Source organism: Cavia porcellus, unplaced genomic scaffold (assembly GCF_034190915.1).
Source record: "Cavia porcellus strain 051 isolate PalLab524CR breed Dunkin Hartley unplaced genomic scaffold, mCavPor4.1 scaffold_8, whole genome shotgun sequence".
Lineage (NCBI taxonomy): Eukaryota > Metazoa > Chordata > Mammalia > Rodentia > Caviidae > Cavia > Cavia porcellus.
This window is the reverse complement of record NW_026947491.1, coordinates 85811753-85825493: the sequence shown is the minus strand read 5'-3', so window position 1 is coordinate 85825493 and position 13741 is coordinate 85811753. Positions and strand designations below refer to the sequence as shown.

At 39.0% G+C, this 13741-nt stretch overlaps 1 protein-coding gene across 1 annotated transcript in view; it reads right to left on the bottom strand.

Annotated features, from left to right (window-relative positions):
- Cfap54 (cilia and flagella associated protein 54) overlaps positions 1-13741 on the bottom strand; it is a 346516-nt gene that overhangs the window by 300580 nt on the left and 32195 nt on the right. Inside the window, exon 2 of the mRNA XM_063255344.1 lies at positions 2518-2954. Coding sequence (XP_063111414.1) covers positions 2518-2843 — 326 coding nt within the window. The 5' untranslated portion in view covers positions 2844-2954. The remainder of the gene's footprint in view (positions 1-2517; positions 2955-13741) is intronic.

Genomic DNA, 13741 nt, shown 5'->3' with positions numbered 1-13741 from the left:
CAGCAAGTGCAAAGGCTCTGGGGTGAGAAATAGTAGAAATAGAGGTGAAGAGCAGAGTCAAGTGAGGGATTTCGACACTCCAGAGGATACTTCAGAGGTTTTAATTTTATTCTGAAAGCAACAGTAAACAGGAGAGAGACTTTCAATAAAAGCAGATGATTTTTTTTTTTTAGTAAGTATCTCCCTGATTGCTCTTTGAAGGACAGATCTCGTGAGACAGAAAAGCTTCAGGGAAAAGGTGAACCGGATTGGTTTGCACTAGAATACTCAAAGGGGAGACAGGAAGATAAAGTACAAACACAAGAAGTGTTCAGATATAAATGAAAAATCGTGAAATCCCTAAGTTGGGTATGAAATGCACTCTCCTTGGTCAGTTCTTGTCCTCATCTCACTGGATCATCAGCAGGATCTCGCAGAGATGCCCATTCCTTCCCCTGCTTCCAGAATACCGCATACCACTGGTTTCCCTCCTCCTTAGTAGTGTTCTTTCTGCTGGCTCCTTCTCACTCCTACCTGTCAATGTGGAAGCATCCAGAGCTCAGTCTTTTCTCTCTTCTTCGTGTACACTCACTTCCTTAGGTCCCCCATCAGGTGTCATGATTTAAATATCATTAACAGGCTGATTAATCCCAAATATATATCTTTTCTGTCCTTGAGGTTGAAATGGCCAACTACCTAACAACAGCTCTGCGTGGATGCTGAGCTACATCTCAGATATTTCAAGCACTAAGCTCTCCATCTACTCCCCTCCTACTCAAAATCTGCCCTTTCCGCAAGCCCAGGATGGCTTCTTTCACACTTGCCATCCTCCCCTGCCCAGCCTACTTCCTGCACAGAAATCCTCATTGATGGTTCCTACATCTCGTTTTTCCTCAACTGTCACTTTTTTCTGTCTCTGACCATGTTTCCTGCATGTTATTTTAAACTGCAATACTCATCTGACAGCCCCCAATCCCATTCTTTGTTCTCTTTTTCTATGTAGCAATTATCTTCTTGTAAAATATATTTACAGTAACCCTCCCCCTATATGGAGGGGATCCATTCCAAGACCCCCCAGTGTGTGCATTAAACCAGACAGTATTGATTCCAATACATCTTTTTCCTATACGTACATATCAATAGTAAAGTTTTACTTGTAAATTAGGCAAAGAGATTAACAATAGTTCATGATAAAATAGGATAATTATGGTATAAAAGTTATATGCATGTGGTGTCTCTCAATATATCTTTAGTGCTCTTGAGCTTAATAACATGGACGCATATTGTTTTTCTTTTTTATTGAGAACTTTCACCTTTCCACATAAAGACCGCGCTTCAGGGATTCTGTTCGCATATCTCAATTGCCCGTGTTACTCCTCTTGTGCTTTGGGTCCACTGTTAAGTAAAATGAGTTACTTAAATGCAGTTGTGGTGATACCACTATAGTTGATCTGATAACCAAGACCAACAGGCAGGTGGCCCCTGCAGCAAGCCTCGGTTGGATAAAGAGAGATTTACATTCCAGGTGGGACAGAGCAGGGTGATGTAAGATGTCATCACCTTACTCAGAAAGGCGTACAATTTAAAACTTAAGAATTGTTTATGTTTAGGATTTCCTATTTAGTGCTCTTGATCATGCTGACTGCAGGAAACCAAAGTCACAGAAAGTGAAAATACAGATAAGGAGGAGCTACCATATTCCATACCTGTTTAGTGACTGACTATACTCACAAAAATAAATACTCCACATAGGAATTTTCATGTCTTTTACCCTCTATATCATATGTTAGATGAATGAATGAATAATACGTTTAAGTCAAAATTATTTATTCATCTTAAATACAGGAACAAAAACGTAAGTTAAGACTAGACACTCTTCTGGTATTTTCTGCCACTCATCTGCTTTTGTAAATGTTCAGTTTGTGATGCATTTGACCAAGAAAAATAATAACATAAACAGCAAAGAATCTTAAAAATAGGTAGTTTGCAGTCACAGTAATAACATGGTGATGGAATCCAAAATAAGAAAACAATGTACAGAATGAGTCATAAAATCAAGGAGAAAAAAAGGTGTCTGTAATCCTAATAATGATGAAAAAGAGAGTATGATACACGCGTTCACAGGGTGACACATTTCCTGGTGTCAAGAACTTCAAGAACCTGAAGCCACCTCAAGCCTATTCTTTTGTCTTCATATATAGAATTTCTCAGCCCCGGAATAGCAAATTGTGAAATTCCCCACATGAGTGAAAAACTATTAGCCTGGAGTAGTAATTTAGGGGTCACTCAGAAACCGAACAAATGGTGAGTTATGAAACATGCCTATGCTGATTTTTTAATTCGACCTGAAAAGGGAGCCACTATCGGCCTGTACCAGGAATGCTGATTTGTGACAGCGACGCATCTGGCTTGTCAGGCTGCGCTCACATCTTCAGGGCGCCGGGGTCAGGCCCTGCGTCCACCGCGCTGCCCGGCTCCCGGGCCACCACTGGCGTCCGCCGTCCAGCCGCGCCCTCCCAGCGACCTGCCGCGGCTTACCAACGCTCACGAAACTCCTGCCTCTGTTCCTCGGTTGTCGCCGAAGCCTTCTTCTTCACAAAGCCCAGCAGCTCGCGGATGTCCCTCTCGCAAGAGGCCAGGAGCGGGTTCCTCGCGTCCAGCGGCCCGTAAAACACGGCGGCGGGCAGCGTGTTCTCGGGCCCGGGCCCGCGCGGCGGAGGACTCGGGGTGCTCGCCTTCGACTCCAGGGGCGACTTCGAAACTGCAACCGAGGTCGAGGACCGGGTCGGAGGCAGTTCTGGAGGCGACACCGATGCAGACGAGCCCTCGGACCGGGAGCTCGAGGTGGCGCCCTGAGCCGCCATATTGACGCGACCTGGCCCGGCGCGCCAGGAGTTTGTGTGGATTCGGTTGCTTAGCGACGGTCTCGTGGCAACCACGCATCCTCGCGTGCTGTCTGGGAAACACAGCGGCTCCTGCAGGCCAGAAAAAGAAAGTGCTGCCCTCCAGGACCGAAAGAGGCTGCGGAATGTAATTTTTGGTTGCCCCTCTGGCTTCCCTGTGGGAAATGAGACCTGAGAGGCTTTGAAAAGAGAGCTGGAGAATATTAGAGCTGAAATTTTATCATCAAGACCGGACTATACTCTTATTTTTTTGGTTTTGTTTTTGGTGGTTTTTTTCATTTCACAATTTAGGAAACTAAATCTTAGGTAGGTTAAATTATTTTAAAACCCATAGCAATATCAGCGATCAGGTCTTAGTCTTGTGACTACAAAATCTGTGCTCCTACTCCCTAATCTGTGTTGATGGCTCCCCGCAGTTAGTTTATTAAGCAAATTGAAAGTGGGAAATTCTGACAAGCAGTTTAAAAATCAAAAACCTGTAACTGATCCCTTAGCCTATCCCTCTAATAATTGGTTATACCTATTTATTTGCATTTTAGCCATATTCTTCACGTCATATATTCTGTCAATCTGCATTTTACACAACTTTAAACTATTTGATATAAATATATACTAATGGCTTGAAATGCTAACTCTCAAAAAACTTTGGCATTTTAAACAAGGATCTTGAGAGGCTTTACTTCATATGGGGAAACCATCGGGCCTCAAGGGGTATAGCCAACAGCAAAGGAAAGTCTTCCTCAGCATAGTATTGACCACAGTAACAGACAAATTTATTGATATGAAGTTTGAGTGTCAATGAATAGGGAATCTGTTTTTCTTACGAATTATGCAATACCAAAAATTATCTAAGAGAAGGACCAGAGATATTGGATAGTGTAGAAAAATAGGTCTTTAATGCTGAAAATTGTCACTAGTTCCCTGACACTTAAACTGACCCTAGCATTCAATTTGTCCAATTTCCCGTTTAAGATTAAGAAGCTTATTAGACCACAGATGATTTTTTTTTCAGCTGACCTAATTTTGTACAGGCTCTGTGGGCCTGTACTACTTTGGAAGGCGAGTGTTTTGTCTGTGTAGTGCACCCTAATATTACTAGAAGGAAGATGATGAAATAGGGGAATGAAACTCCCAACCTACTGTATGTCCAGAATGAGTTTGTGCTCTCTAAAATCAAAGAATGAATTTTAGGAATAACAGAGATTAACAGCAGAAATATTTATTGAGAGAAAGAAAGCTTCTGTCTAAGAGAGAGACTACAGGGTCCTGAGAGGGTTGCAAAGATTTTGTCTTTTCTTGGGATTTTTATAGTGTAAAACCATGAGATAAGGCGGGTCTAAAACTGGGAAAAACTGGGAACTCACAAGGCAGATGGGCATGAGGTGGGACAGAGCTGTGGTCAACCAATAAGATTAACTGCTCAGGTAAAACTGATTAGATTGGGAACAAATGGAGAAGGGAGTCACCTAGAAGGCGGGCATTCTTTATGGTGACGCTTCCCTAAGAATTGGGATGGTATTTCCTGACTTCTCAAAGTGATCCAGACTTAATCCCTAAAGATTATACTTACGGATGTGACAGCATTTGTTTTGCTTTCTGTCCTGAGATCTGGCCCACAGCAAGGGATATGTGTCCTCTCCAATGTCAGCAGACATCTGGTCCTCTGTGTCAGTTTCTTCGAGGGCCTGGCCCGGTCTGATTGCCTATAATATTTCTAACTATCTCAGCTGCCTGTAACAGTGAGAGTATTTTGCTCATTGGGCCAGGTAATTATGGCCAGAAAACCTTCCTAGCAAATGGCAAAATACAAAGACTCTTCACTGTTGAGTCTATTTTATCTCTTATGAGAAAAAAAAATTTTAAGATTTTTAAAGAATTTAGTCTGGGGAAACTTTTCAATTTTGAAGTATTTTTAAAAAGTAATGGAATCTTTTTTATTTTATTCAGTTCCTTAAATTCTCTGGCCTTTTAACTTTGTTCTCACATAGTACACTTGTCCACCTCAGATCAAAAGCCAGTGTAATTTGCTACTGAGAATTGTCTATTATATTGATGAAAGTGAAACAGCAGGACTCAATCAAATTAAAGTGGTCACAGAGGAAGGAAGAAAATAAAAATAAAACACAGTGGGAATTTTCCCCCAATCTGGCTGCCGTCACCAATAACCTTGCTCATAGTACAAGCACTTACATTTCAAAGTCATTTGTGAAAGATGTGACTAATTAAATTCAAATGCTTGAATTATGAAACACTGTATCTTAGTCATCTTCCTTCTTGCACATAATTTAGTTAACAATGCTTAACTTGCAGTAGTTTTTGGAAGCTTTTCTGAATATTTAAGTAGGTGGTATACTCTGAATCATTGGGGCAAGATGGAAGTTTCCATTTTGTTCAGCTAAATTATATTTGAGGCATTTTTTACCATTTCAGAGAAGTTGTCTTTCTTGTAATGAGATGCAGCCATTATAAATGCCTTTTTTACTTCCTTGTCACTTCACTTTATTCTTTTCTCTGTAATGAAAGAATGGAGCTTTACGATTACTGTGTGTGACAGGGCTAAGTAATGTAAATAGCTTCCTTATAAATAATGTAAATTGCTGCTTCATATAATTAATGCCATTGCAGGCTTCAGGGATCCTTTTGCCCATTCAAAATTCTTTTTCATCTAAAGTTACTGTTAGGGAAATAGTAAATAAGGTTAGTGTTCTGTCAGTTAGTAGTTTAGTTGCTAATCTCTTATACTGCCCCAAATAGATATATACAGTTCTTTAAAAGAAAAAGAGCACAAAAGTCTCCCTTTTCCAACTTACCACCTAATATATTGACTTAAAAATTCTTTTTCACTTCTTCATTCATTCAGCTAGTTAGATGCAACCATCTGTGGAGTGCATCCATGCAGTGCATAGAAGAGCCCGGCTCTCCTTACAAGAAGCAGGCGATGCACATAACAACCGGCCATGATTTTATTTAAAAAACAAAAACAGGTTTTGACAAAGGCTTAAAAAATGTTATAGGAGTCTCAGGATGGAGAGAGAACAAAGAATCATAGAGGAGATGATGTGTTAGCCCTGGACTGTAAATGCCCATTAACAGACCTTGCCACAAGGACTTGCCTATTTGTTATGGTAACCTAAGCATCCAATACTGGAGACCGCTACAAGGAGCCCCAATCTCCTGCCAGGTGTTACAGAGGGGGAGAGAAAGACAGAGAGACAGAGAGAGAGAAAGACAAGAGAGAGAGAGCACAGGGATCTGGGATGACCAGTTGTTCATGAGGAACAAAAGGCCAGGAGGCAGCTAGACCTTTGGTATTTATTGATTGAGGAGGGGTTATTGGATGACTCAGAGGGTGATGGTGGTCTTATACTAAGAAGGATCTCGCTTTGGAGACTCTCTTGTCTTAGCAGTTTTAGTCTTAATGGTCTAGTTTTAGTCATCTTAGTCTTAGACTTAGACCTAGACTTAGAGTTAGTCCTAGCTTTAGTCTTAGTTTTAGATCTACTCTTAGCCTTAGTCTTAGTCTCAATCTTTTTTTTTTTTTTTTGTCTTTTTCTTTTTTATTGGTACTGGGGATCGAACTCACGACCACACACTTGCAAGGCAGGTGCTTATGCCGCTGAGCTAAATCCCCAGCCCCCTTAGTCTCAATCTTAGTCTTAGTCTTAGCCTTAGTAGGTGGGAGAGGATGACCCATCCCTAATAAGATAATGGGCAATCTCAAAAGGGCAATACCAATAATCCCAAACCTCCACTTATGTATGTAAAACTAGGCACTGTGAATTTCTGGTCCCCAGCAATTCAAGTCCAGCACCTGGCATGAAGTACTATTAAATAAATCCTAGTTAAAGTCATTGAATAAAAAAATGAAGGACATTTAGAAAGATATCCTTCAGAAAGATGGGGGGCGGGCTAAGTAAGCACAAAGCCATAAACACCCACAGCACATTTAAGTCAGAGTTACTGTCTGGTGTGGTGAGCTCCTGGCCACAGCCGGTCAAGATGAGGCCAAAAGGAAAGTGTGATCAAACACAGTGGATAGTTGGAAAGTATGCTCTGAAATTTTGACTGAGTTTTATATTTAGTGGGGCTCCTTAGTTAGAAAACATACAGACAATCCCCACGATGGTTTCACTTTATGATTTTTCTACTATACAGTGGTAGGAAACACCACTGTATACAAACACAAGTTGTATGGAAACACCATACAACTTTCTTTCTTTCTTCTTTTTTTTACTTTGAACACAGTGATCAATAAATTACACGAAGTATTCAATTCATATTATTTTCTTAAAGGGAAAAAAATAACAAAACAGTTGCAAAACAGATTTACAATAATTAATACATTGCATATTATTGTCTTTGTAGTATTCATATTAGCACTATCATATTATAAAATACATTTTTTATTACATGATTGTACCCAACATTAGATTAAGGTAAGTGTTCTGAGCACATTTTAGGTAGAGTAGGTGAACTATGATGTTTGGTGCACTGGATGTATTAAATTATTCTAATGTAACAGTAGGTTTATCACATGTAACACCATCCTGAAAGCTTGTTTGTATGCTGTAGAGAATAAAAGCCCAAACTCTGAAATCACGGTGTGAAGGCTTAGTTCTTCCAATCCTTACTGTGTCTTATTTTTGGTATCTATGTAATGGTGCCAAAATATTAATACTATCTACCTCATACTTCTGTTTTGTATAGAAGTAAATGAGTTAATGTAAGTAAAATCTGTAAAACAGTGGTTTGTACATAGGAAGTGCTATGTAAATATTTGTTAATTATTATTATTTAGTTGGGAACCATTGACAATTCCTAAGCAAAGAAGTTCTGTGTTTTATATACCAAAGGAAAATATTTAAGGCAGAATAAAAGATGGATAGGAATAAACAAGATGATACCTTAGCCACACAGACATCAAAGCAATTATACATAATCTACAAACAGAAGTAGCAAACCAAAAATACCAACAGAGTTAGTAGGAAATTGAATTCTAATCAATAAAGCAGAAGAACAGTTAGAACTATGCAATGTTTAGCAGAGCTATATTATGTGTATGTATCATATATTTTATGCAATTATAAAAAGAGTAAAGGAAATTCTAATAATATATTTATGATTTTGAAAAGAGAATTCCTTAAAACCTACAAAAGTGAAAGACAAAAAGGGAAATACTGTTTCATGTGAACACATTAGAATAAACTTTTGGAAGATGAAATATTCCAAAGTAAAAGTGGAAAAATAAGGAACAAGATATGTGGAGTTTGTTTGTGTCTTTTTGAGACAAGACCTCACTATGTGTTCCAACTGTCCTTGGACTCACTTTGTAGCCCAGGCTGGTCTTGAATTTGCAGTGACCCTCCTGCCTCAGCACCCTGAGAGCTGAGATTACAAGCATGCACCACCACACTCTGCTTAAGAACAAGATATTTGTAATGCATAATCTACTGTGTGTGTACCATAGTAATAAATGGCTGCTGCAGGCTCAGACCACAAACGGGTTTCCTGATTGCAGACTAGCACTGTAAGTCAGTGTAGCCTGGACCTACAACCAAGTTCAACAACAAGAGCCAGAATGTAGAGATACAAACTTCCAAAACTGAAATCCTCACCAGCAATGTACACGTCATGGATGGTGATGCCTCTGCATCTTTCAAATAGCTGATGCTTTCAGAGATATCTGCAATTCCTCTGGAGTGCAACATTGCTTCTAGTGCAAGACTTTGGAATGGACAGTTTCAGACTCTTCTGCTTGTCCCTTTCACCCATCATAGCAGAGGTTAATGATCCTGCACTAGCGTTCTGCTACATGTGAAGTCTCCCCTTCAATCACACACCACCGTGGACGCCAGGAGAGTATTGTGTTCCAGATGCAGTCCTGCACATGCCCCCTCACTTTCTGCTAATGCCTATTGGCTGGATCCTGCAATCTCTTCAGCATGTGGTCTATTTCTTCTCAGACCAGAGCTTGTAATTTCCTGCTCAGGCTCTGCTGAAACCTGACTTTGCTATTCAGCCAAGAGGCAATGAAGTATGTTGGGGGCATATTTTGAGGAAAACAAGCCTCATCTTGAAAGGCACCTGCTTCAGATTAGGTCACTGAGTCTTCCCCCAGGCAAGCAGACCTTGTTTTTTCCCTGGCAAGTGGAACTGAGGCTTTTTCTGCCAGCCTGGACAGTTAGAGGAATTTAGGAACTCAAACTTCTCACTCTTGGGTCTTCGCGAGACTGCTCTTGTGTCTTTGTCTGGACTATCTGCATAATCAGGTCCCAGGCCTGGTTTTCAGCAGTCTCCTCTGCAGTTGCCCCAAGCTAGAACAGAAGCATTCTGTCTTCCAAAACATAACTTGTCATAACGGCCCTATGATAATCAGGTCCCTGCTGCTTTAGGACAAGTGGCCAATTCACCTCAAAATCTCATCCGAGAACCCGCTTTTTTACCCCTCATTCCTCCTGCACAAACCTACGTTTTCTAGAAAAAAAGAGTTTCAGGCAAAGACTTACATGCTAGTGCTTAAAATAAGATTGAGGGGGAAGGGAAGGAGATAAGGATGCATGGAGAGGAAATATAGTGCCGGCTGATGAATCATGAAGAAATCCAGCCAACTGCTCAGCCATGTGGGAAATCTCCCACCAAGCTGTACAGACTTTTGTCTGCTGTATCTTAGCCTATAAGAGGGACGCACAGAGAAAAAATGTACCTGCTGTCTTCCTTCTGCTCAAGTGTCACTTCTGTACTTCCAGGATAAATTACCTGGCCCAGCAGGCAGCTCTTGGGGGTTTTGCTGAATCTCATACCTTGTAGAGCGGTGTTTTATTTTAGTTTGGAAATAGTGGAAAGAGCTAGAAACAATGGAAGGGGTGGGCCGAGTTGATAAGGGAAGACAGGAAGTCCAAGGCAAGGCCTAAGGTGTGTCCAAAGGATAAGGCTTCTGGGATGCTAATGCCAGCAACTATTAAAAAAGCAGAGCAAGATGAAACCTGGATTTCCAGGACTGTGAAGCCACAATACCAATTCTGGGCCACTGACACTTAAAGTATTATGTCACAAAAAAATAAACTTGTTTACAATATTAGTATCGGATGTCTCTGTAGAAGCAGGCATACTATTGCACCACATGATGCAGAATTTTCATTTCTTGAAATCATGTTTTAGTAATTATGCTCACAAATATAAAGATGCATAATCAGCTGTGTAGAGAATACATAGTAGATGTTCATTAAATGCTTATCATAGTAAAACATTGGAGACAACATAGCTGTATCTCAGATTTTTCTATAGGACTAAACCTAGCCAGCCTTCTAAGGACATGGTAGATTTTGTTTGGAAACAAAACGATTTTTTTAAGACTTTTCTTAATAAATTGCAGACTGTTGTGAACAGTGTGAAAATATTTATCTAGGAAAAAAGCACCACAGATAATAAGTTTATTATTCTAGAAAAATGAGATTACAAGAAAACTATTCAGTGTACCTTCTGTACTTTTTTACTTTCCTACACTAAACACATATAACTTTCATTTTGAAGAAATATGACTTCTTAGGCCCAAATCAAGATACAAACACATGACAAAAACACTAAAACTAGACATGACAAAAAAATTTAGAACTAGACAAAATTTATACAAACTGTATAATTTTGGTATATGTATTTAGAGGCACATCCTCAAATTGTATACTATTTGCTTTGTTTACTGAGTCTCAGAGAAAGGTAAAAAATACTTTGACCCATTCATGGGGTGGTTTTTGTTTGTTTTTGTGGTGCCGGGGATTGAACCCAAGGACTTAGGCTTGCCAGGCAGGTGCTTACGCCACTGAGCTAAATCCCCAGCCCACATTCATGCATTTTTAAGAATGAACCCAAAGATTTAGGGTCTATATGGATCTCATAAGCATCCATATTTTTTTAACTATACCCCTACCTTTCCCTGCTATTACATACACACACACACACACACACACACACACACACACACACACACACTGAACACACATCTTCCTCCCAGCCTATTCCCCTCCTTTCTCCCTTAGTAAATAATAGATATCCTTAGTGGAGGATCCCACATTTTCACACAGAAGAGCAGAAGAGGACTGGTACACCAATAATTAAAAGAGCTCAGAGATTAGTCTGAAACTGCATGTTCTAGGCAAGCACTCAGTTATTTAGACTGTACAGCCAATTAAATTGGCTTCATTACTGATCCAAATTATAAAGTGATTAAAGTTCTGTCAACTCATCCTCTTGAGCCTTCTATTGGATACACTATTGCAGTCATCCAAGCAAGAAATTTTGGTTATCTTCGGATCCTTTTACCCTACTGTTTTAGTTACTTTTCTCTCATTATTGAGACAAAATACTTGATGCCCAAAGTAAAGCAACGGAAGGTTTATTTCTTACAGTTTTGGGGGTTTCAATCCATACTCAGCTGGCTTCAAGGTAGAATGGCAGGGTGGGGCAGCTATTCATGGCCACTGTACACAGCAAGCATGAACAGAACAAAAGAGGAAAGACGCACCTTTTTCCTGCCCTTACATTGTATGCTGGCTCCACCCCTTGGCACGTATAGCACTCACATAGCCAATCCCAGTGCTAGACAGCAAACCAATCACAAACGCTAGATTGAGCTACATCTGTGATTGCATGAAGCTTAGGGGGGTACTGGAACACAAACCATAACATCCACTTTTATCCCAGTCCCTATAACTGCACTATTTCATAGGTCAGTCACTAGCCACATGTGACTACTGAGTGCCCAGACTGTTAGTTCCTATTGGCTAGTCTGCATTTTGGTCTCCTTACCAGCTGATGTGGCCAATCACACTAAGATGTGCTGGAAATGGGCTGAGGATTTAGCTCAATGGAATAAGTACCGGATTTGCAAGTGCACAGTCAAGAGTTTGATCCCCAGTACCAAAGGGGAAAAAAAAAGACGTGCTGGAAATGTAAACTACAGACAAATTTCAAAAGCTTTGTACAAAAATATGTTTAATAAACATTTTTAGATTGATGATATTTTGAAATAGTAATTTTTGCATATGATTTAAAAGAATTCCACTGATTCATTTTTACTTTTTTTTAATGTGACTACTTGACAATTTTAAATCACACTGATAGCTCTCATTCTTGGCTTGTGTGATTCCATTGGACAATGGTACTCTAGGCCATGCTTCCTCTTCAACTCTGCAGCACCTGCCTCAGTACAGGTCTTCATCCTCCAGCAAGGCTTCTGCAAAAGCCTCCTAACGAATCTTTCTGCCCCAATTTGACCTCCCTCTAATCCATTCTCCACAGGGCCCACAACAATTTTTCAAAAAACACGTTAAATCATTCTAACTCAACCAGCCTCACAGCATTTCCTTATTTTATTATTTATTATTTGTTTCATTATTTAAGAAAAAGTAAGAAAATTTGTCACCAGCAAACCTGTGGTAGAATAATGGCTATAAAAGTTCCTCTAAACAGAAAAGTCATGACTAAAGAGGAAATCTTAGAATGCAAAGGAAGAATAAGACTTTTAACAAAAGGCAAAAGAAAAAAATATAGGCACGGTGACACACAGGAATGCTATTATCTTAGCGCTCTGAGAGTCTGAGGTAAGAAGGCTGAAAGCTTGAGTTCAGCTGAAGCAACTTGACAACTTAGTGAGACTCTGTCTCAAAATTAAAAAAAAAAAAATTAAATGGCCTAGCTATGTAGCTCAGAGCCAAGGCTCTGGGATCAATCCCCTGTACCACAAAAAAGAGCAAAATAATAAATGTTAGTAATAAATTAAGTATATTTTCTTGTCTTGAATTGTCTAAATTATGTTTAACAGTTGAAGTAAAAATTGTATTACTGTCCTATGTGGCCTTTCATGCAAATAAAGGAAGTACTTAAAGTAATTATGTTGTAAATGGTAAAGGTAAAGAAGTAGGTAAGATTTCTACATTTTTCTTTCTTTTTTTTTTTGTAAATTTTATTTAAGGAGAAAAAGGAAAAAAATAACAGAAAAAGGGTACAAGTTATACAGAATTTCAGAAAGAATAAACAGTAGGGAGTCACTAGTTAATAGATTACATATTGTCATCTTAGAAATAGTTGTTCAAGTTACAAAATTAAAGCTTACAAAGTGGGCATTCAAACAGTGAGACTGCAAACAGTTCTGTTCAATGATCCAACAAAACTCAGTAATATGGTTATCTATATTATACACTTAAATATATATGCAGTTATATCCTTTAGAGCACTTTCTTTTCCTCTCTTTTGTACAATGACAATTACACATTTTGGGTTTTATTACTCCCACAGTTCTTATTACTTTTTTTTGAAGAGAGTAAAACCAAATGTGCCATAACAAAACAGAGTCAGTCAAATCAAAAGGATGGACATAATAGATAATGTAAAAACAAAATACCAGGTGATCAACAATGGTTACCATACTGCCTCTTGCTATCTTAAAAAGAATTGCCTATATCATCAGTTATAATAAAATTGAACAAAACAGTAAAGAATAAAACCAAAACATTGGAGACATTACAGGACTTTAAAAAGAAGATAATAGTCAACCAGAATGGGCGTGATAATGAATCTTACTGTCTTCACAGTTGTTGCCTATACTTTCAAACTTGGTACTATCAAGCAAAGCAGAATAGGGGAAAATCAGTCAAAACAAGATGGTGAGGGCAATACAGGGTTTCAAATCAAGTTAATAGAAAATCAAAGTGGGTTACTATAATGTATCCTGCTATTTTTTATTTTTCCCTTAATTAAAAAGATAAAAATTAAAAAAGGAAATAATTAAAAAAAGAAAATAGAGATAAAAGAGGACATAATAACAAAACAGTGCAGGTCAAAGCATAACCATTTAAGGAAAATAG